This window comes from Brachyhypopomus gauderio, unplaced genomic scaffold (genome assembly GCF_052324685.1).
Source record: "Brachyhypopomus gauderio isolate BG-103 unplaced genomic scaffold, BGAUD_0.2 sc61, whole genome shotgun sequence".
Taxonomy (NCBI): domain Eukaryota; kingdom Metazoa; phylum Chordata; class Actinopteri; order Gymnotiformes; family Hypopomidae; genus Brachyhypopomus; species Brachyhypopomus gauderio.
Window position 1 is genome coordinate 194,893 of NW_027506882.1, and position 25,299 is coordinate 220,191.

Here is a 25,299-nt window from a genome sequence, read left to right on the forward strand (position 1 = left end):
CCGCGGGCCGTGGTTTGCCCAGGTCTGATTTAGAGTATATGTATAAATATTTAATTCAATTAAGTTTAACGTGCTGGGAATTATTGAAATGGACCTTGAAAATGACGTAAAAGTCACGTGAAAGTGCTGAATTCCACCTTGTATAGGTGTATGAACCCTGCAAACATGACTGTTCTCATTGCGCTGAGACGCGGCACGCGCGAACTTACAAAATTCGAGAGGTGCACGACCTCGTGAATCGACAGCGCGCAAGGCCATTGCACACGGGCGAAGCCACCGCGATTACGTTATTTTCGCCTCCCGGACCCTCGCGCCGCATCAAGTGTAAACCAGGCTTAAACCAAATCGCGTGTCTGATGAGCGTGTTCACCTCACTCCAGGGTTGCCAGGTCCTACAAAAATTTTCCGCACAAAATCTGCGAGTGTGAAATGGAGACAAATTATGTATTATATCGCGATCGATTCTTAGTGTTGACTTGTAACTTCCGCAGTAGCCCAACTCAAAAGTAGCCCAAAAAACCGCACCCCGCAGCCCCAGAATTTTTACCCGCGGCTGGATTTTCAAACAAGCCCAATTTGGCGTGAAAACCGCGAACCTGGCAACTCTGCCTCACTCTGCCTCTTGCCTACTTACGTCACGTGATCATAGTCTGCAGCGCGAATAGCTCCCTCTATTGCTGGACGAGGATAATGCAATTTGAGTTTGCTGTTATTCAAGGAGTTATCGTGGCTCTTTCGATGTGTTTATCGTGAAACTTCACATCGCGATAACGATAAAAATATGATTCATCGTGCAGCCCTAAACTGCAGTTAGCAGCGAACGACTCGATATGCATATTACTATTACGAGTGCTATCATATCGCTTGTGTTTTTCAGATTTCATATGAGAATCCAGCGCTTTACAGCCCATTGTACCAAGTTTGAATGTTTTTCGGCAAGTTCACATCGCGCCTCATACGAATCACTGGAAGGTTTCAGCCAGCCACAATATTTCATCCTCCAGCCACTTCACTGAATGGACATTTACCCATGTCTGTATCGGAGCCTTGAATTGTTGTTCCCGCCGCAGCCCTCAAATAAGAAAAGCAGCTTGCTATGCAGCTAAAGCATCATCTGCTGTTTCCACCTGTTAGGGGACGTACTACTGCCATTAGGCGGAGTATACGGCCGTTGCAGAAATGATCATTATTGTGGGATATACATCGGTAAAATAAAACAGAAAAACTGAGCAACACACTTATTTAATGCCTTCCCTCCTAAAATTCCAGACATTTTAAGACATTTTTAGACCTTGAATATGTAAAACTAAATTTAAGACATTTTAAGACTTTTTAAGGACCCGCGGGTACCCTGTTCCCTATACTTCTCCATTAACACTCTCAAAGCAAACATAGCATCTGTGGTGCACGTAGCTGGCATGAAACCATACTGCTGCTCACAGATCTCTACCTCTCCTCTAAGCCTAGCTTCCACTACTCTTTTCCAGATTTTCAGGCTGTGACTGATCAACTTTATTCCCCTGTAATTACTACAGCTCTGAACGTCACCCTTATTCTTGAAAATCGGCACCATTATGCTTCGTCCCCACTTCTCAGGCATCTTCTGACCTTCCAAAATTCTGTTAAATAATGCTGTCAAAAACATTTCATTTCATTCGCATCTCATCTGTCTAAAACACGCTCTGCTCAGGCTAGAGATCTGGAACGCTGTATCAGTCAGCTAGAATCTAGTCAAAGTCATCCTTTCAAGAGGAGAGAGATAGAATCCTTGATGTACTCAGGATGGAGTATAAAAATCTTACTTCACAGCAGGCTGAATTTCTACTGCTTAAAACGAGACACACATATTACAAATACTCAAACAGACCTAGCCGGTTATTAGCACTGAAGTTAAAACCATTGGAACAGCTAGCGTTTATCGATGCCATACAGCACTTTATTTACAAAACTTAAAGAAATTAATGATGCCTTTCAGGATTTTTACTCTCAACTGTATAAATCAACCCATTCAGCCGACATTTTAGAAATAAACTCCTTCCTGAAACAGATCAATTTACCATCCGTGACACCTGCTCAGGCTGAACGTTTAGAAGCCCCACTCTCAGCAGATTAACTGAAGGATGCAATGTCTTCTTTGCAAAAAGGAAAGTCTCCTGGCCTTGACGGTCTTCCCCCAGAGCTGCTTTTGGAGTTATGGGATTTGATTGGCCCAATCTTCATAGAGTCTGTTAACTATGCTTTGCAAATCGGCTCATTTCATAGAGATCAGAATACGGCTCTAATATCTTTACTGCTTAAAAAAGGGAGAGACCCTCTTAAATGTGAAAGCTATAGACCTATATCATTAATAAATTCAGATTTTAAAATGTGCTAAGGTGCTATCCAATAGACTAAATTCAGTTATTTCTAATTTAGTTCACCAGGACCAAACAGGTTTCATTCCAGGACGCTTAGCTGCGAATAATTTACGGAGACTTACTCAAATTTTTGAACAGGTTCATCATTTTTTTTATGATTCCTCTACCTCCATCAGAACGATGTTTTAAAGAGCTGGACAAAGTGAGTAGATCCTTCATTTGGAATGACCCAGAATAAAGCTTACCACTCTGCAATGTCCTAAATCATCAGGCGGATTGGCTTACCCCCATTTCAAATCATATTACCTGGCATTTCAGCTATCCCCACTGAGAACATGGTTTGATCCAGCGTCTCAAGTAACATGGCGTGACCTCGAGAAGAACATTGTCAAGCCTCATAGATTAGAAGATCTCTCCCCTTTGCAGGAGTCAAACAAAAGACAGCCAAATTGCAATTTGGTGCAGTCATCAGTCACTCCCTACAGCTATGGTCACAGGGTAATAAGAACATGGGTAATGTGCATAAATTCCACAAAAACTCACCGATATGGCACAACAACTTATTGTTGACGGGGGGCAAATCATTTGTCTTCACCCAATGGGTGAGAGTGAATATCTCAACCCTAGAAGATATTTTTAGTAAAAAGGGTCTTAAACACTTTAACAACATCAAAAATACTTATTCCATACCAGGCACTTCATATTTTTTCTATCTCAGACTCCAGGCAGCATTACGGGCATATGGAGTTCCCTGGGATGTCCCTCTGGAAACACACCCTTTACTAGAATATTTTAAATTTATTCATACTTCCTGGGGTGTAGTTTCCAATTTGTATGTAAAACTTATGTCTAATGTTTCACAAACATTTGGCATAGTTAAAGTCTGGAATAGCAATCTGTCTGTGAAAGATGGGGACTTAGACTGGGATCTGGTTTGGAATAATATATTCCTCTCCTCAAAAAATTTTGCCCACCAACTAATTCATTACAAATTTACTCACAGATTCTATATTACCCCACACCAGGCATTCCTAATGAAACTGTCAGCTGATAAATTATGTCAGAAATGTTCCTTGGTTGTCACTGACATGTTCTTGCATGTGTTTGGCAGTGTCCTCTGGTCAAACGGTTCTGGGGTTTTGTAATACGTATGTTGTCCTCTCTGTTGGATCAAGACCTTTTTCTCCTGCTTTATTTCTGCTCTAAGAGGACTCTGCTCTTAACATGAATATCCAGCAGAAAAAAGTGTTCATGGCTGCCAATACAGCCGTCAAAAAAGCTATTCTAAAATTCAGGATCGAGCAGGGTGTATTCTTGAATTCTTGAACACGGTCCCTACAGTGTAACATAGCATACATTGACACTGTATTAGTGCACTATAAACATGTGGCTTCAATAATATACAACAGCTACAGAATAAACTTATCTGATATTACAAAATATGATAGAACTAAAGATAAGTAAATAATAATATACATACAGACGATACCACGAAAGACGAAGGATGATGGCAGATGCATGTGGATTGTTGTCATCTAACACAGAGCCCTATAGAGAGAGAGTCGCGTCAACTCCGTTCACTCCAATGGAGCAGTTTTTTACAGCAATGGCGGATCGTGGAGCCTGTCAATAGTTCCCAGAAGTTAGCAGCAAATACGAGCAGCGCAGTCAAACTGGAGCAGTGGACCATCTGTGATACATTTTTACAGGTTAGTACGCTTAAAAAATCAGATTGTGTATTATAAGGACATCAGAATCAAATTAGCATGTGCATTAAAATGTGAATTAAAGCATTTTAGTGAATTATCCACCTCTTAATAAGCAGATTTAGGGAACTAAATCTATGCTAAGACAACGCGAATACGGTTAGCGAGATTTCACATTAACGACCGACAGCCTATTAATTGTAAATTCCTCTCTTAATGCCATTTCACCTAAACGCAATGTTTTTGCGGGGTAGCTAGTATTGGTTAAATATAACATTTGAGTGTGATTGTAGAGTGTGTTGGGTCGAGGAGGTAAAATGAAGATATCCATTTTGGAGTACCAGCTAACATTTTATTTCCTTTTATTTTATTTATTTATCCTTTTATTTATTTTATTTTCCTTTTTATTTCGTTTTATTTATTTATATTTTATTTTATTAACATATTTCCTCAGTTTTTGAAACTGCTGGATATAAAAGACGTATACTATTTAGTGTGATTAAGTTTTAAATATTCTATCACTTAAAGAAATAATATAATTATTAGGAGTTCATACTTATTATACCTGTGTCAACACTATAGCTGTGATCAGCAGCTATGGGCCCTGTCTTTACAGGTCCAGTGGTGCATCGTAGTGCAGGGGGCTTCCTCTTTCTGAGTGCGGGGTGATGCACAAAAATGGTGGGAACAGCATCTGCTCTCAGCCTAGTCTTGCCCTGTTTGGTTTTGATGAACTGGTCTGCCTCAAAATGTGCCTGCAGAGTGATGTGAGTTTACTCCTCACATATGACAACTCAGTTTTGTCTACCCATATACATATCCCATAGTGGGTGAATACACAGTATTAGAGAACACACTTACTGGATACGTATACACTCATTACACGTATAAAAAACAACCAAGGATGTGCAACAAGTTCAAATTCATATCACATCAATACTCATAATAATCATTTTCTGCTGTCTTTTTCTCCTCTATCTTTTTAAGCCAAAGAACCATAGGGGATTCAATGGAGCCTGCAACTAGATAGCACCCTCACCCTGCACCCGAGTCTGTCTGGAGTCTTTGATTTTTTTTGTTCACTATTCTGTATTTTAATAAATCAGGCATTAAGCTTTCCAATAGTGTGTTTATTGTGAAAAGTGCAAATGCAGTGTTTGATGATTACCTCACATATATATTTGCTGTTGTAATCTTTAGTGAGGGTAAGATTGCTCCTGCTTAGTTGAGACAACCATTTTTTTCTCCTCTCAGTATCAGTGGGGAAACCATACATTTTTGCTCGATTGGAGCATCCCCATGCAACACAGCAAACCATGGTGGACACTACACAAACAACACGGAGGAAAGGACCCAGAAAAACTGCTTGACATGATATTCATATTTGAGATTATTAGAGATTTATTTAACCTCCTAGGACCTTCCATCCACATGCGTGGACGTAACATTTTGGGTTGTCTAGACCACAGCGCTAAATTTTGCTCCACAATGTTCTGGTGTCCGCTTACGAGGACGTTATACTGCCCCTTAGTGGTGGCAGAAGTGTATAACACATTACAGTTTTTTTTCACAATGGCGGACAACACACCCAAAAGTTCGGATGGGAACTCCCGATACAAACGTCGACCAGGTAAACAAATTGATCAGATTTTGTGGCTGATTCTTTTTCAGATATGTATAAAAGCGTTCAATGTTTGTTATGAACGTCAAATTTTACAAAAGTTAGCAACTTTTAACTATTTACCATGACGCTAAACATGACTTACACATATGTGGACTTGCGGACTTAGTTCAGTTGATAGGATGTCATATATGCTAACAACATAATGTGAGTGACAGAATTTTGGGATGTTTTAGGTTAAAAAATATAGTTTACTACAGTACAAGCAGATATAGCATGTTTTATAAATAAATCTACATATTTTTTAATTAGATTTTTTTCTCATTATGTTTTTTTGTTTTTTTTTCCAGAGTGTTATTCTCTATCACAAGCACTGGAGTTATTTAGTGGAGACAACTCAGAGGTGGAAGATTTGTCAGACACTGATGATTTTGTGGGGGATACTGAATATCAGCCCCACAACAAGAGCCAAGCAGCAGTGAGGGGGACAGTAGTGGGTGTAATGATCCCATTCCACAGCCCTCTCAGCTTACCAGGGGACGTACACGTCACCGTGATAAATATGAAGAATATCATTCAGATCGTGACATTGCCAGATCACGCACTCCTAGACGTCACTCTCGAACACGGCAAGAGCAGGCTGATATCTCAAACCCTGAAGAGACAACACCAGGACCAAGCCATAGGGCAGTCATGGCCTGGTGGTTAGAGAACTGGTCTTGTGACCGGAGGGTCGTGGGTTCGATTCCCAGACCTGATGCCATGACTGAGATGCTCCTGAGCACCCTTAACCCTCAATTGCTCACTTGTATAAAAATGAGATAAAATTGTAAGTTGCTCTGGATAAGGGCGTCTGCCAAATGCCATAAATGTAAATGTAAGCCATCAAGAATAGTCTAAAGAAGGGCGTGGGATGTGATGTGATGTTCTCCACTAACATCAAATCAAGCCCAGTTTGAGCGTGAGGAGGACCCATTTGAGCATGAGTGGGCAGAAGGCAACTGCCAGAGATGGGACAAAAAGCTGAAACAATGTGACCATCTCGTGACCAAATATCATCCATCAATACAACTCTAAGATGGGTGGAGTTGACCTTGCAGATAGAATTATGAGTGGCTGTACAAAGAAATGGATGCTGCAGATGATAATGCACTTCACAGATTTGGCTTTAGCCAACAGCTGGCTACTGTACCACAAAGACCTGACTATATGTGGCACGCCAAAGAAGAACATCCTGCAGCCCCCTGATTTTCAAATCTAAGCGGCCATGAAGTTCTTGGCTCAGCATGCCAATGACATCTCTGACGCTTCAGAACAGGATGACCAAGATGTGTTAGTCCAAGGGAAAAGCGTCCAGTGAAGGCAGTGTCTCATTCCGCAGGAGGGCCAGTGCACAAATGCCAGAGCAAAAGGCTGTTCAGGAAAAACTCAAGTGTAGAGTGTTATATGCAAGGTGTTCCTGTGCTTACATGGAGATCGCAACTGTTACACAGCATTTCACTCATGTGTGTAAACACATTCCCACAGGGGAAAAAAAAAAAAAAACTTTTGAAGTAGCAGTTTTGGAATGTAAATAAAATGCAATTGTTCATGCAGAAAAGTAAAAGAACAGTAAATACAAAACTATGTTTTTTACTTTGTCTTCTTGTTCAAGCAGCACTACATATGAGCTTTATAGCTCAAAGGGACACAAATGTTGTTTCTACTTCTGTTTTGCTCATAGGCAAAAAAATGCTGCTGTGTTCAGGCACATAATAAATGTTTTTTACATCATTACTAATTGCAACTTCATTGTGTTCTATCGAAATATAAAACGAAAGTCCTCATATGTGCACATCATTTTTCTCAGAAACTACATTATGTAAAAAGATAATTCTTAATTTTTACACTAATCAGGTGCCAATTAACCCAAATATCAAAGAGAAATAAAAAATGCATGCCATGCAAGAGTTCGGGTCTTAGGAGGTTAATGAATTAATTGCTGTAAATAAGTGTGTATTAAAAAGACAAGATATATATAATTTATCAATGTATTTTAATATGTCATATACTGTCTGGATGTAAATGTAATGTGTTTTAATGTACCCTTTTAAAGCATATTTCTGCACAATGAAGTCAAAGAAAATTTTCCTTCTGTCAGAAAATGTACATTAGTCATTTAGATTACTTAGGTCACCAATACCATGGGATTACAGAAATTACCATGATTTAAAGATATGTTAATGTTAGAAAATTAATCTAATCTGAATTTCTCACCCCTTCCTGTCCCTCTAAATATATAAATGAACGTAATATATAACAATTATAAAACAATCAAAGCATTAAACAGCAATGTGCTCTAAAATTAGCCTAAAGTTGGTCGTTATATGTTCACAATAATCCTCAAATCGCAGTTCTGTCTCTGTGTTTATGCGCTCAAATTGAACTTCCTGGAACTATCTGAAGTCTCCGTGAATCATGTGACCATCAAGCGTTTTGAACTTCCGTTGTCGCGACTCTCTCTCTATCCACCTTTTTCCTGGAATCCCAATGGGGGTTGCCATGACGTCTCACTATTTCCGTTCCCCGGTTTATTAGTTCCGGTCTCGCTAGCGTTTCAGCATCGCTAACCAAAACATTGCTAGTGAGACGAATAAAACTGGCTTTGATACCGATTACGTGCTTCAAGTATGAGCTCAGGCTCGACATGTTCCCTTGTCGGGTGCCATAACAACTCAAAAAATTGAAGTTGTTGTTGGAAAGTATATGCTTTGAACACCAGCAGCTTCGTAAACACTGTCCGCGTCCGGCTCCTTTTGTAGTAACTTGGATATTTTTTTCAACATTACTTAATCACATTTAAAATAATTTTATTAGATGCAGCACAATATAACAAAAAAGATGCCTTAATTGTCAAATTTGATCAAGCCAGTCCAAAGATATTCAAATTTAAATCGTCTGTATTTTTTAATGCAATTAACCTACATCTTGTGATCAAGAAATGTGCGCTAGTTTTACCATGTGGCTAGTGCCCGCCGTGATCATGGTTCATCGGACCAACACGTTGTCTTGGGACCCTTAAAAACTACCTTCAACTGTACAGACTGGGATGAAACGTCAGGAAACAATAAACAAGAATATAATGTAACGGTCCACGTATCTATTAATATCTTTTGAACAGTCCCACAATGTTTTTGAATGGTCCAAATGCGAAGTTAAAATTCAAGCAGGCTCAAAAAGAAACAGGAGCACGAAATGCGAGTTCTTCTAACGGGATGAGAGAAAGTGGACATTCAATTATGTCATATTACCAAAACTCTGGGAAGAACCTCCTACAAACCGATTAAAACAGCGATTTATTTACAGCGCGCTTACGATCACTGACCTCGCTTATGCCCGGTTCACACTACACGATCTTAGGCTGGTTTTTCAGTCGCCGACTGTTTTTTGTAGATCGCCGACAGAAACTGTGGTCGGAGGCAAATCGGCGATCACTCGTCGCTCGCTCAGTCCTGTAGTGTGAACTGCTGAAAGACGCTCGCCGAGCCATCGCCGACTCATCGCAGACGACCGGCAGATATCTAGCATGTTTAATATCTAGCCCGGTCGGCGACTGAGAGTCTTTGTGAGCCCGCGTCGCCGATCAGTCATGTAGTGTGAAAGCCACAACAACTGAAAGACTTGCGATTACAGCACAACCAGTGTAGTGCGAACGGCACAAAAACCTGACGACTGAAAAGTCATGTATTGTGAACCTGACAGACAGCGCGACCGGAAAAAAATGTCCGCGGCTCAATCATGATCATGCGGGGATATCCAAGTAACTACGTTTTGCTTTGCATTCCATACCGAAGGGAAGGAGCCTAGCGTGGCTTGCAGTTTTAAAACTGAAATACCATCCGAAGAGGATATATGTTTGCTCGTTTCACTTTGTTGAAAAGAAGCCTACAGAGCTGCATCCTGACCCGGAGCTGTATTTGGGTTACGATAGACCACCCCAAAAGAAGAGACGAAAAGTTCGCATGAGCCAAACGGATCTACAAATAGTTATAGTAAAAGTAAAACTACAAACAAACGAGATATTATACATATAATTTATTGTTTTTCAATGTTTCACAACATACGTTCTGCAATGCACGAGTAACCCACTGTCTCCACTACTCCACTCTCCCTCAGCATTACCCACGCCTGATGTTTACCTCGGCTCACGGTCTCACTTGGCTCTACCTCAGCTTAAAAAAAATGAAATCACCATGTTTTTTATACAATACCTTTCCTATTTTGTTGCTATAAAGGTAGTTGTATGCCTCTGTGCTTTTATAATTCCGTAGCTCTTCGCCATCTACGCCTTCGGGAAAGACGAAGTAATTGACTATATCAATATCGCTAACTTCAGGCCACAGCTTCATGTTATCAACCCACTCTGAGAGCGTTGAGGGGTGGGGCACTGGTAAAACACAGTCACCACAACTTTTTTAAACGTTCGTACTGTGCAGCCACCTAGTATTATTGGCCGTGTATTTTTAATAAAGCAGCAACGAACGTCCACTTTCTGACTCGCTCATAATGTAAACACTACAACCGGAAACCAACAACCGGATTCAGCTACGAATCATGGGAAAGGTTAAAGTTCAGGAAAATCGTGGATACGGCTCTGATCTAACACATGTAAAACATCCATGAGCTTCCTACTTCCTGTGATGTCACTGACTATTTACAAAATCACCAAATAGGAGGTGCTAAAGATACACTTACAACACTAACATCACAAGCTAACAGCACAATTGGTCTAATCGGTTATAAAGATATATGGAGTAAAAATGTGCATTGTATTTATTGTTATTATAGTGCTTGAAAAGCATTATATTGTTGTTATTATTGTTGTATTGATAAATTCATCAACAGCAACACAGTTTATTGAAACCCTCCCTGAAACCCTAACTGCTTTAGCTCATTTGCCATCCGATCCAGGAGAGTTATATAGTCTAACCGACTGCTTAGAGAATACCTGCAGATCAGCTCTAGATACAGTAGCTCCACTCAAATACTGTATAAAAAGGCTAGATCCAAAAAGCTCGGCCCGTGGTACACTGACCAAATTCGAAACTTAAAACAAATAGCACGTAAATTAGAGCGGAAATGGCAATCTACTAAGTTGGAATTATTTCACTGTGCCTGGAAGGATAGCATTATTGAATACAAAAGGGGCACTCGCTAAAGCACGCTCAGCATACTTAGCCTCACTGACAGAGAATAATAAAAACAATCCTAGATTTCTTTTTAATTTTTATGCCACACACGCTGCAGTTTGCTGCTCTTCTATTTGCTACTTGTACTTGTTTTGTACCCAAAACTTATTATGAATGGTGGAACAGAAGCGAGCGTCCTCACCAGCGCCGCCATGATCGCGATGTTTTGCGGCGCGCGCAGCGCCAGGTTCGCAGGATGTGCGGAGTCGCGCGCAACGGTCACTTGGGAAATACTTGACGCGTCGCGACCGGCGCGGACCCTCGCGCCGAAAATGTTACGTCAGCGGGAAGTAAAAAGCATACAGAAAGGCGGAGAAAAGTGTTATGTTCTTCTTTTTTAATAAAGAACTGAATTCGATGTGTCCTTTGTAGTTTTTATCTTTATTAATCGTTGTGCCTTACAGGAACCATTGTCAATGCCTATGACGCCTCGTGCTATCTCATTACCTCCTTGCTTTGCTACCTCATGCTCCATATTCCATTACTGACACCTAGTGGTCTGAAGTGATATAACACCAATCACCACATCCCTCTTTCTTTAAAGTACATACTTGACAGGTGAATGAACATGTAACTAACCACTAGACCTTTTTTTTTTTTTTTTTATAAAAGTTACCTTACTCACAGTGCAAAGTAAGTCATTAACCTACCATTCTTTATCTAAACAATCCTGCATAACATGAAACTTGAACATTACTCAAGACATCATAAACATGCCTATTAACCAAACTTTTTTTTTTTTTTTTTATAGATTCAGTCTTTCAGGTTTCTTTATTGCCCTTGCAGATCTTCTTATGATTACTTCATCTGGAGTATGTGTTTTCATTTGAGCCTCAGTGTCTGTGTCTGTGTTGCAACTTGCAGAAAACGGAGACGTCGATTCAGACTCAGTTTGTGCATTGCCTGACTCTTGGTCAGTGACAGTCACTGGTGTTTTTAGAAGACTGCGCCGATTCCGTCTGATGATCTGTCCTTCTCCAGTTCTCACCGTGTAGGATTGTGGAGCAACTTCTTGAAGAACAGTGGCTTTGGTAGTCCATCCTTCAGGACCTTCGATCCTAACTGGGTCATCCCTTGACAGTGATGGAAGCTGCTTGGCTGTCCTGTCATAGAAAGTCTTTTGCTTCATCTTTTGCAGCTTTAGCCTCTGTTCCATCTTAGCATGTTTCTTTTGCTTTGAGCAACTTGGTAGTGTTGTCCTAAGCTTCCTTTTCATGAGTAGCTCTGCAGGGGATAGCCCGCACTCCAATGGTGATGCTCTGTAGCTAAGTAGAGCAAGATACGGATCTGAGTTGCTATCAGCTGCTTTCTTTAGGAGTTGCTTCAGAATGTGAACTCCTTTCTCAGCTTTACCATTGGACTGTGGATAAAGAGGGCTAGACGTTATATGTTTGAAGTCATATGTTTCTGCAAAGTCTTGCCACTCCTTGCTATTAAAGCACGGTCCATTATCACTCATTACTATCTGCGGAATGCCATGTCTGGCGAAGATTGATTTTGCATGTGTTATTACACAGTTGGACGAAATGCTCGACAGTAAAGCCATTTCAGGATAATTTGAATAGTAGTCAATGATAACTAGGTAGTTCTTTCCTTTAAAATGGAACAAGTCCATTCCTACTTTACACCATGGTGCTATTGGTATGTCACTTATAGTCATGGGCTCCTTGATTTGCTTGTTTCTGAACTTCTGGCATGTTTCACATCTGCTTACCATTTGGTCAATGTCTTTATTCATTCCAGGCCAGAACACAGTCTCTCTCGCCCTTCTCTTACATTTTTCAACACCAAGGTGTCCCTCATGAACCCTGTTCATTATATCCTGTCTTAACTCCTGTGGGATAACCATCCTATCTTGTTTCAATAACAGCCCCTTCACCACACTCAGCTCACCTCTTATGTGGTAAAACTGTGGACATGAGCCTGTGGCCCATCCATTCTGCATGTTATCAATGACACGTTGTAGTTCTGTGTCTCTTTCTGTTGCTTCAGCGATCTGCCTGGTCTTTGTGTCTGACACAGGGAGTGTACCAGATACCATGTTAATGTGTTTTTCAATGTCGTCTTCAGTTGTGCTTACATAGCACTTTGTGGGTGCTCTTGACAGTGCGTCAGCAAGGATTAGGTGTTTTCCTGGTGTGTAGATAAGTTCAAAATCATATCTTTGCATTTTCATCATCATTCGCTGTATTCTAGGCGACATCTCATTGAGATTCTTTTTGATGATAGCAACTAGTGGGCGATGATCAGTCTCTACAGTGAATGTAGGAAGGCCGTATATGTAGCTATGGAACTTTTCTAGCCCAAAAACTAATCCTAAGCATTCTTTTTCTATTTGGGCATACCTGCATTCTGTCTCCGTCATGGACCTGGATGCGTATGCCACTGGTTTCCAATGCTCACCTTCAGCCTGTAGAAGTACTCCACCAATCCCATCCTTAGACGCATCTGTAGACACTTTAACTCTCTTTGCCGGATCAAAGAATGTCAATACAGGCGCAGTGGTCAGTGTGCTCTTGAGCCTTTGCCACTCATCTTCACAGTTGGATGACCACTTGAAGTCATTGCTCTTGTGCAGGAGCTCACGAATGCATGATGTCTTTGCCGACAGATTTGGAATGAATTTTCCTATAAAGTTCACCATTCCCATTATACGTAGTATGCCTGCCTTGTCTGTCGGTCGAGGCATGTAAAGTATTGCATCAATTTTCTCCTGATCAGGTTCTATTCCTTGTGCAGAGATCTTGTCACCAAGGAAAACAATTTCCTGAACAGCAAACTGGCATTTGGTTTTATTGAGCTTAAGTCCATTTTTTTGTATTCGTCCAAGCACTCTTTCCAGTCTCAGATTATGCTCTTGAAGTGTGGCACCCCACACAAGGATGTCATCAATATAAGCTCTTACTCCATCTAGGCCTTCAATTATGTGTTCCATCGCTCTGTGGAATACTTCTGAGGCAGATATAATTCCAAATGGTAATCTTTGGAAGCAGTACCTGCCATAGGGTGTATTAAAAGTGCAGTATTTAGTGCTACTTTCATCCAACTTAAGTTGCCAAAACCCCTGTGATGCATCAAGTTTCGAGAAGTATTTAGCTCCCGCCATTTCACTGGTTATCTCTTCACGCTTGGGAATTTGATAATGCTCACGCTTGATGTTTTCATTGAGATCTTTTGGATCCATGCAAACTCGCAAATCTCCATTCTTTTTCTTTACACATACCATGGAGTTGACCCAATCAGTTGGTTCCTCAATCTTTCTTATCACACCAAGTGTAGTCATTCATTCTAGTTCTTTCTTCAGACTGTCCCTTAATGCCACTGGAACTCTTCTAGCCGCATGCACAACTGGCTGTGCATTTTCTTTGAGTTGTATCTTGTATGAATATGGCAGCACACCAAATCCTCTGAAGACATCCGAAAAGTTTTGCACTATTGAGTCGACAGAGTCAGGTGAAGCAGTCACATCAGTGTTAATTTGATATACTCTTTTTACAAGCTTCAGATCCTCACAGGCTCTATCGTCAAGCAGTGAATCAAGTCCTCCAGGAACAACTGAGAAGAGTAGCTTGTGCACTTTGTTTTTCACAGTGACTTTTAGCTTGCAGGTACCTAAACACTCAATGCTCTGTCCATTATAATCTGTCAGTGCAAGTGTTTTTCCTTGTATCTTGGGCTTTTCTTTCATTGCTGCAATGTCAGACATGCTGATTAAGTTTGCTTTTGCACCAGTATACAGTTTTAGTGTGACTATAGTCCCATTTATCTGCAGTGGTGCAATCCATTTATCTTCCTTTACAGCATTTATTTTCTCTCTTGCTTCTTTATCACAATTCACCATGCCAACAAAGAATGTGTCAGCCAAATCAGTGTCCTCCACAATGCTAACAGATTTTCCCCTCTGTTTCTCCTTTCGTTTTGAAAAACACTGTTTAGCAAAATGGTTCTTGCCCTGACAATTGTTGCATTGCTTACCGAAAGCAGGACAATGTCTTGGTTTATGCTGTGTGCCACATCTTTTGCAGGCGAATGTGTCCATCTTCTGTTTGTTGCGTAGACTGTGATGTGCCTTTTCTGATCTGAAGACAGCATCAACATCCACACTATCTGTGACACTCACAGTGACAGCTCCAGCTTCCTTGAATGTCTTTACGTGTTTTTGGCACAATTCACTTGCATGGCAAATCTTAAGGGCTTCCTCTAGCGTCAGCTCTGCATTCCTTAGTAGCCTTTCTCTGACCTTTTTATCCTCAATGCCAAACACAATCTGGTCCCTTATCATAGAGTCCCTCAGTGTTCCAAAGTTGCATGACTGTGATTTTATTTTTAGGTCAGTTATAAAACTATCAAAACTTTCCCCTTGCTGCTGCAATCTAGAGCGGAACACATACCTTTCGTACGTCTCATTCTTTTTAGGAGAACAATGAGCCTCAAATTTGCTTAACACTTTGTCCAGTTTCGTGCTGTCATCTTCCTCGTCAAAACTGAAAGTATTGTAAACCTCCACAGCTTGTGGTCCAGCTATCGTAAGTAATAACGCTACCTTTCTGGCATCCGACTTCGTATCCAGTCCCACAGCCTCCAGGTACAGTCGAAATTGCTGCTGGAAAGCGCGCCAATTGTTGTCGACATTCCCGGTCAACTTCAGGTGCTCCGGTGGCTTCAGTCCGTCTGCCATGTCGCGATTCACAATCCGTTTCCAGCCTCAGACTCCGTGTTCATATAAGTTTCACTCCTGGTACCATGTTATGTTCTTTTTTAATAAAGAACTGAATTCAATGTGTCCTTTGTAGTTTTTATCTTTATTAATCGTTGTGCCTTACAGGAACCATTGTCAATGCCTATGACGCCTCGTGCTATCTCATTACCTCCTTGCTTTGCTACCTCATGCTCCATATTCCATTACTGACACCTAGTGGTCTGAAGTGATATAACACCAATCACCACAAAAAGGTTGTCAAATGAAACACAAAAGAACATTACAAATAAAAGATTGTTCACGAGTCTCAAATCACGGTCCAAGTCGAGTTGCAAGTCTTTTGAATGCAAGTCTAAGTCGAGTCTGAAGTCACTGTATATGCGACTTGAGTCCGAGTCCCAAACTCGAGTCCCCATCTCTGATACTTGAAGAGAAAAAAAAACATGCTCAATAAAATGTAGGCTACTCGTGTTCAACGGTTTATTCAGTTGACTGAAAAAAAGAACTTGTTGGATTTACTCAATTCAATAGTGGACATTGGTTGCACACATTTGTTTTGCTTCAGCAGCAACTTACTCTCTCTGTGTGTTGTGTAGTTTTTACACAATAAAATTACGTGTCTGTTTAAAACATGAGGCAGTTGTGTTAGATACACTCAAAATGCTTACATAAATCCAAGACATGGCTAGTCTCTTTTTTTCAGTGTACATACTGTACATTAAAATGGGTTGATAACATGTTTATTCAGCTAAACATGATATTTGAAATGTAAGCCAACATTTAGTACATTTAACCTCACGGATGTAATTTGGGGGGGACTTTTTCAAAAGCCGGTTTTGGTCCTCTGCAGTTTTAACGGTTAAAAATAAATATTTAAATAGCGACGAATCTAGCGCTAGGACCATGCAGAAAACGACCGCTCCGAGCTCCGCTCCGGTAACACTTTACGTTCCTAAAAATGAATTTTCCATGAAGCAAACCTGGCGACTTCTTGGCTGCATCCATGTAAACACACGTCACATCCATGTAAACACACGCCCCTACTGTGCAATTTGCTTAGGAATACAGCCGAGCTAAACTATCAAGGTGAAAGTCATCATAGTTTAACCCAACCCAACTTTAAGAATAGATTACCGGCGATAATTTTTATATCGCCCGAGTATCAAATTAAGTAACGCCGTTAACGGCCCACCACTAAAATAAAACAACCACTCGTTTGGCAGAGGCTCTAGCTTCGCTTAACATAGCCAAATAGACTAATTTTATAGAAAATATTACTAACTTAGAAAATTCAAAAACTCACCACAGCTTAATCTAACCTTATTTACACATTTTCTCTGTTACACATATTTAATCTAAACACATTTATTATATTCAAATGTATAACTGCCGAAACAAGAGTTTTAATACAAAATGGCGATAGCCAAGCACCTGGTTACTAGAGTTACTAGTGCTGCTGAAAAACGCGTGCGTGTAATGGCGGCAGCCAGGCACATAGCTAGGACATATATGACTAACCAGAGTGAACACAATTGCGAGGCGCACAGTTACTGCCGGGTGACTAATACTAATGAGAGGACGGGGGATAGGCTAGTGACAAGCAGGCTAAAATTGTTAGCGCTAGCTAGCCTGAACGTCTGCCAACGCATGTGGCTATAGCAACTCATTCAACACAGTTTAATCTTTACACACATACACATATAATCGTCAAATCTTACTATACTACTTTGTACACTTTTATATCTGTACACTTTCACATTTTCACCCACCTGGGAAACAGGATCAACAAACAACACATGAGTGTGTTCGGTTTGAGTTCTCAGATTCATCTAAGAACCATTTCCCGCTGCCCATCTAAGCCACAGTCTAGCGCCCGCCCCCTTGAGTCTAGCTCCCCCTACAGGGCTGGAAGCATTAAATAACAATACAATAACAAATATATACACAAACCATGAGAATATACAAATAAAATATGAAATAAATAATTACTTTAATGTGACTACACATTCAGGGTGTCACACCAAGTTAAGAAATGCATTATCACAGGATGATGCAGAAAAATTGGTGCATGCCTTTGTTAGCTCCAGATTAGACTACTGTAACTCACTACTGTCAGGATGCTCAAATTGGAATCTAAATAAACTTCAAATAGTTCAAAATGCCGCAGCCAGAGTTCTGACTAGAACTAGAAAATTTCATCATATCAGACCAGTCATATCAGCCCTGCATTGGCTCCCAGTTAAATTCCGTAGTGATTTTAAAATTCTTTTATTGACTTATAAATAGGGTTGCAGCGTTAACCGGTTTCACGGTATACCACGGTATTAAAATGCACGGTTATCATACCGTGTGCATTTGCTTATTACCGGTAAAAGGCAAGCCAGCGGAGAAACTCACCCGTGCATGCGCAACTCCGCTCCGGTTCAGCTACTCAGCACACAGCGGTGAGAATGACAAAGTGCATTAGACTTAAATTTTTTTACAAAAAAAAAAGCCTAAACTAAAATCAGCGGCGAAAATGACGTAATCACGGTGGCGTCGCGCACTGTTGATTCGCGAGCTCGTGAACCTCTCGAATCTTGTAACTTCGCGTGCGCCACGCCTCAGCGCAATGAACCAAGTCATATTTGCAGGGTTCATACACCTTTATAAGGTGGAGTTAAAGCATTTGTACGTCACTTTCAAGGTCCATTTCAATATTTCCCAGCACGTTAAACCTAATTAAGTTAAGTATTTATTAGGGGTGGGCATAGATTAATTTTTTTAATCTAGATTAATCTCACTGAAATCTTGAAATTAATCTAGATTAATCTAGATTAATCTATATTAAAATGGCTCATATGCGTGCTACCCAAGTAATGACAAAGTCAGTTTTTGAGATAGGGTTTCTTAATACAGAGGGTGCATTAGACCAGGGGCTCATCTCCTGTTTCCAAAATGCATCAATGACTGCTTGAGAAAGCTGTTCTACTTTGATACTTGAAGAAAAAAAACATGCTCAATAAAATGTAGGCTACTCGTGTTCAACGGTTTATTCAGTTAAACATGAATTTGTAAGCCTACATACTGTATATTAAAAGGGGTTGATAACATGTTTATTCAGCTAAACATGATATTTGAAATGTAAGCCAACATTTAGTACATTTAACCTCACGGACGTAATTTGGGGGGACTTTTTCAAAAGCCGGTTTTGGTCCTCAACAGTTTTAACGGTTAAAAAGAAATATTTAAATAGCGACGAATCTAGCGAGTCTAGCGCTAGGACCCACACACACATACATGCATCTCTCTCATACACCCTCCACACCAAGGGCGGACTGGGGAGAAAAAGTGGCCCGGGAGTTCCTGACAGACTGGCCCACTATATATATATTAGTGCTATCAATTCCAGGTGCCGCGATTAAAAGCCCTCACCAGGATTTTATTTTGCTCAAGCTAATTAGCAATCCAGGTAAAATTAGTGGAATCCAGGAAGCCTGAGCAAAATCCTGGTGAGGACTTTTAATCGCGGCACCTGGAATTGACAGCACTAATATATATATATATATATATATATATATATATATATATATATATATATATATATGTGGTGTGTGTATATACTGTATATGAATCTATACATGGCACGTAGTGTATATGACGGCGTTTATTGTCATATGGACAATATTAATTCCAGCAATAATATGGTTACAAAGCCACATAGTGGCTTTTAAATAGTCCATCATAAGACGACCAAACAAGTTGTTTTACGCAAAATGCATCCTAAAGAACAACCTACAACTCTAACGTGGGTATTTCTTCCTCTTACCTATTTGTGGTGGTTAGTGGTAATCTAAGAATTTCAATAGCTTTAAAAAAACCAGTGCCTTTAAGACCGCCACTTGCGTCCGTGTTAACCGTGTTAAGGTAATTTGTACATGGTGCCTTAGACGTTGCAGAGGCGACAGCAGTACATTTTAAATAACATGTTATCTACAATTTAAACTGCTGTATGTTTTCGTAGTCCGGCCCGGAGTTTCTGGGACAAGTTGGTTTTTTTTCTGATCTCCGCTGCATACAGTCAGCCCTCATCAGCTGGCCCAGTCCGCGGCCCGGTCCAACTCGTTCATGTGTTTACAGGCCCAGTCCGCGGCCGCGCTGAGCAGGTTTGCCTGACTGGAGCGGGGGAGGTAATAGGCACCGTTAAACAGCAGCGTGACTACGGGCCGGGACCGCAGTGTGTGGCAGTGGCTCCTCCACGGGCTGAGTTAGACCACCGGCGGCCCACTAACCCATCGGCCCACCGGGGAAATCCCCGGTAGCAATGTATGCCAGTCCGCCCCTGCTCCACACACACATGCATACATACAACTCTCTCACAACCACACACACACACACGTATACATACATCTCGTATACATTACCATACACAGCTTCATACACACTAAACTCTACATGGTCTGGTCATGTATGCTATGCGATCAGAACAAGGTTCCATGTGTGAATTGACCATGCTTAAGGACATGAGCATATCGGGCACAGAGTGGACAGCCGTAATTGACAACCAGCAGGAAGGTGGTGTTTTCCTCAAATCAAGCAATGGAGGAGTTTAGGTTATCTGTTAGTGAGGCAGTTAGTCATTTGTGGTCTGTTTTAAAGCCAATAAAGTCACTCTGCCATGGCCATTTGAAGGTCCTTGTATGCAATCTTATATGTACAGAGTTGCGAGCTGAAGTTCAGGCTCTGAGCCTGACATCAGTATTTATACTGGGTTTCTTCTTTGGGAAAGATTTGATACAGATTTGTGGGACAATGTCAGTATACATAGCTGACAATTGGTGAGTCTTCCACCTGTTAGAAAATCTGCCAGACTGGATTGTAACCAGTTCTAAAATATGAGAACGGCCTCCTCAATCCATTCTAAATGCTTTATTTGGCTACGTTCCAAATTTTCTGCAAACAATATTTGAAAAGTGAATTTATTGCAAGTGTACAATAGACACACTGTGGGTTCTGGTACTTCTGGTACACTACAAGAAGTGTTACAGAAATGACAAGTCTATATAAATATGGTGACATGAAAAACTGATCAGTCAATACTGGCAATCATTTACCAATTTGCATGTCTGTTTGGGGGTTCTATTTTTTGTGTTTCTTTAAAAAAAAAAAGTCATAATAAGAGTAGTGTGTTTCTTTTTAGTTTGTTTTTGTATTTGTTGTTGCACATCTAAAATGTTCATTTAACAGTATTTTGGCTGGAAATTTACTTATTTCCCCAACATGGCTAAAAGTGCAGTCATAATATTCAAAAGGTCTGTGGTTTGGGGGGAAAATTCAAGCTATTTGAATTTAATACTACATAGAGAAATATAGACTCAGGTATAAACGTTATAGAATTTACTCTTAAGGTTGTAATTCACATATAGGTTTACATTACATAAAAAAAAAAAACCTTTGACTGGTTCACACATCACTGTCAAACTTGTAGTACATGTAGTGACACAATAATGTGTGACATTATTGCATTATTGACAATTTTGGGTCACACTGTGCAAGTCAAACAAGAATATGCAAGATCAGTCTCTTTGGAAAACAAATTTCAATAAATTGTGTAACAAATACTGGCTAATGAATACACTAACAGTAGGAGTTATGGTAAATATAAAAAGGTAAAAAAAAGAATTACAGTATTTCAAATAAATAAAAAATAAAACATTTGCTTTAAAATTTAAAGCCAAAGCTTAGGAGCTCACTTAGCAGTAGGTTTAGTGTTGTAAGCTCAACTTCAAGATGAATCATTAGTCACATCACCTTGGTGATTAGAAACCACTGAAAATATTAAGTTGACAGAAGAACCTGGAACTGTATAATACAGTGGCATCGAATATTACCTTTGACAGTTGTGACATAGAAAATGCATTTCATTTGGCCAACCCTTTCACATGCACCCAAGGCCATATATTTGTGACAAAAATATAGAGGAAACTACTGTGTCTTGGCTGCACAGTTGCCTGTCAAATTATTGGAGACAGTACATTGATATTTAGACAAAGAAAAAAGAAGAGATACTGACTTTCTAATCTGGTTTTAGTATTTGAAAATAACCTAAACACCTAGAAAATTTTTACAATATAGAATCTACATAAAATATTTACACAGTACAAAAGGAATTATTCAGAGTAAACCTTGTAGAATCTGTCATTCCATTAATTTTTTAGACAAATGGAAATGACAAGTTATGCAACATGGCATTTAGAGAAAACTGTGTGTAAGGATACTGCTAGAAAAGCAGTACAGATGGTCATCATATTTTACAAAATGTTACCTGGTAAAGTAGTGCTCACTCCGTTTTAGAATTGATCCCATACGGTGGTTGGATTTCCTGACATGACTAAGAGTGCCTAAACTCGGCTTACAAAGGAAATAAAGTCTCATCATAAGATAAAGTTTCTGCACAAATAACTGCATCATCTTCATATTGATAACTTATGGTTGAGATTGGCTTTGGTTTAAACATTTTTAAATGTGTGTGTGTGTGTGTGTGTATATATATATATATATATATATATATATATATATATATATATATATATATATATATATATATATATATATATATATATATATAATAAATCCAGGTAATTGGAGCTACAGCAATGCCGGAACAAGAACAGCCCCATATGCCAGATGATGTGCATTAACCTCAAAGCAAAGAACCATAGGAAAAGAAATCGGGCATGTCTGAAACGGTTTCAATTAGCTATGTGCAAAAAAACAACTTAAAATAACTTCACTGAATGGCTGTTTAAAATAAAGGCCACACTGTTGAAAATCAACTTTTTTAATACTACAAATATTCATAAATTGCACTTAAATTAATCTGCAGTGTTTTATTCCTTCCAAAGAAAAAGGACTATATTGGAAGGAAAGCGGTGCTACCAAATTAAACTGATACCTTAGCATCAATCTTCATGAAGCAAACCACTCAGGGCAGAGTAATTTATACCCAAATGGTTTTCTGTGGAGATTCAAAGACAGGAAACAGCTCTAGCGGCAATGCATTATTTGGCTTCCATCAAATTAAGGATCAATATGGTATAAGCAATCTGTTGTTACAGTAACTGTAAAGCCATTCATACTGTCCAAAACTTTGTAATATGGTGAAGAAAAAAAAGCCAAACAATCTCCTTCATGGAATGTTTCCTCCACTTCTACCTAATCCACATCAAAGCCATTACACATTACCCATCTGCCTGAATTTACTTGTAGTTCATTGAACTCATGAAAGGGCATGGAGTAGCTATAGAACTGTGGAGGATTAGTAGAAATACTGATATCCTTGACATAACAGTGCAAAACCAAGACCCCATGTCTTGGTAATGGTTTTAAACAGCTGTTGCATAGGCAATTCATAGTCATTATGTAACAAAAAGTACTCTTGTACTAACTACTGTCATAAGAGTAGTGATCACTTGGTGGGAAATAAGCATTCTAGATATTTGTGGGTATGGGACAAAAATCTCTGCATGAAGGTTTGGTCTCTTACCCACATTTTAATTTATGGCTATTTTTTCTTGACTGAATGTAGTTCCCTATGAATTTCAGCAAACTTGAGACGATTTTCAGGCTTGTAATCCCAGCACCTTTGCATGATCTTGTAGACTTCTTCTGGACACTTTTGTGGACAAGACATTCTATAACCTTCATTCGGGGTGAGGGGGGGGATTAAAACAAATCGGATTGAAACAAAAACACAATCATTGATTTAGGTACTAAATCTTTAAAAGAATGAAAAATGTTGATAACGTTTTAATGCAAAGTAAAAGGCTCATCATGAACAGACAAATCTTAAGCCTATGCTATGTGTGAAAGCTGGGAAATACTTGTACCTTTCTCCACCTGTTCACGGGCTTGCTGGTTGGTCATGCCTGGGTATGGGCACACTCCAAGGCTAAAAGTTTCCCAAAGCAGGATTCCATAACTCCACACATCACTCTCTGAGCTGTATCTCCCTGGAAGAAGTGCATGCATGTGTGTCAACCAAGAAACTAGCATAACCGTATATACTAGATATTTAGGTTCACTAAATGTATCAATGTAACAGCTTGCATTTTACTAGTTATTAAGAAAACGTTTAAAAGCACAGCAGTCTTCTACAAACCTGAATGTCAGGTTTATGATGTCAGGCTTAGTAATGACACTACTACCTGTAATTATTAGGTGGACACAAGTCTTTACCATAGTTAAGCGCCTCTGGTGCAGTCCATTTGATGGGTATCTGCTTGAGTCCGGATGATGAGTAAATGCCATCATCTTCCTGCCTTGACATTCCAAAATCGCTGATTTTCAGCAGGTTGTTCTCTCCCACCAGGCAGTTTCGTGCAGCCAGGTCCCTGAAGATACAAAACCCCTTTGCTCTTTAAGATCTTTATACTATTTATGAAGAAGCTTGTTCTACTTTCACCACAGAGTGACACCTGGAATCAGTGCCTGCCTATTACAGCTAGGTCTTAAGTTTCTTCAAAGCTGTTTCTTGCTGCCATTCTTAAATGCTGGGGAAATGCCTCAACAAGGGAGAGGGAGATGGATAGGTTTTTAACAATCTGTACAATTTGCAAGATTCAATAACAATAATGGTAAGGAGTGTCCCTCTCAAACCCCACACAATCTTCAACCCAGGGGCTGAACTACAGAACTTAAAATTCAGTATCACATTCAGAAAATGCTTAAAATATGACAGAAATACTTCAAAAAAATAAATAAATTGTTACAAATAAGGAAACAAAAAGGTCCAATAACACTAATAAGCAATAAGGCAAAAAATGAAAAACTCAGCAAATGTTAAACTCAGTGTAATGTTAAATAATTAAATTGCATTATTTAATGGAGTTACTATTTTAGTATATAACCTGTCCATTGTATGTGCTTATGTGTATTACCTAGTGTCACGTTGAGGACCCCGGCCCCTCCCTTTTGGGCGTGTGTTTACGTTGTCCACGTGCATCGTCTGCATCTGTGGATCTTCGTGGTTGTGGTTATGTATTGTGATAATTCGTCTCAACTGTGACTCGTCTCGTAATCACGTGGGGCTAATGAGGTTTGTCTATTTAATGTGCGCTCGCGCAGTGTCCTGTGCTCGTTGTTGTCTAGAGTCTACATGTTTCAGTGTGAATGTTTAAGTGTTCCTCGTGCGCTATTGTGCAATCTCTGTTTAAAATTAAAGTGACCATCTGTGAAGCAAGGATTCCAGTGTCTCATCCTTCGCCCTGCCCGCGCGTCACACCTAGGATTACCATGAGTTACATCTTTATGTGGGTTAGGGTGGGTGTCATGGATTCATCGCTATTTAAATATTTGTTTTTAACCGTAAAAACTGGAGGGGCTTTTGAAAAAGTGGAGGGGGGGGGGGGGCATGTCCCCCCAAATTACGTCCGTGGTATCTTAAACCACACATCATTCCTTTGTAACTGGCATCTTGGAATCTCTCTTCCCTATAATCTGATTAATATATTTACCCATCATTCTATGTAAAAAGCTACAATCTTGCTCAAAGTTATAATCATTTTATGGACTCACTTTCATTACTGAGCAATAGGATCAGGATTATATTTATCCTAAGAATAAGATGACTCACTAAGAAACTTGAAATAAACAGTTCCAACAAGAAAAAAGAAAGCAACTCTCCTGTTCTATCCTCCTTTCACTGATT

At 39.8% G+C, this 25,299-nt stretch overlaps 1 protein-coding gene and 1 long non-coding RNA gene across 3 annotated transcripts in view; one reads left to right on the top strand and one right to left on the bottom strand.

The window, feature by feature from the left end:
* Positions 1–4,513: 4,513 nt before the first annotated feature.
* On the top strand, positions 4,514–5,181 carry LOC143489358 (uncharacterized). The gene is made up of 2 exons (XR_013124661.1): positions 4,514–4,830; positions 5,051–5,181. It is a non-coding gene; the product is annotated as an uncharacterized LOC143489358 (long non-coding RNA).
* A 17,012-nt stretch (positions 5,182–22,193) lies between these two features.
* The window catches only part of fer (fer (fps/fes related) tyrosine kinase), a 44,968-nt gene continuing 41,862 nt past the window's right edge, over positions 22,194–25,299 (bottom strand). For both annotated transcript variants that reach the window (XM_076988291.1, XM_076988292.1), the window contains exons 17-19: positions 23,829–23,983; positions 23,480–23,602; positions 22,194–23,291 (exon numbers count right to left, since the gene is read on the bottom strand). In XM_076988291.1, coding sequence (XP_076844406.1) covers positions 23,155–23,291; positions 23,480–23,602; positions 23,829–23,983 — 415 coding nt within the window. In that variant the 3' untranslated portion in view covers positions 22,194–23,154. The remainder of the gene's footprint in view (positions 23,292–23,479; positions 23,603–23,828; positions 23,984–25,299) is intronic.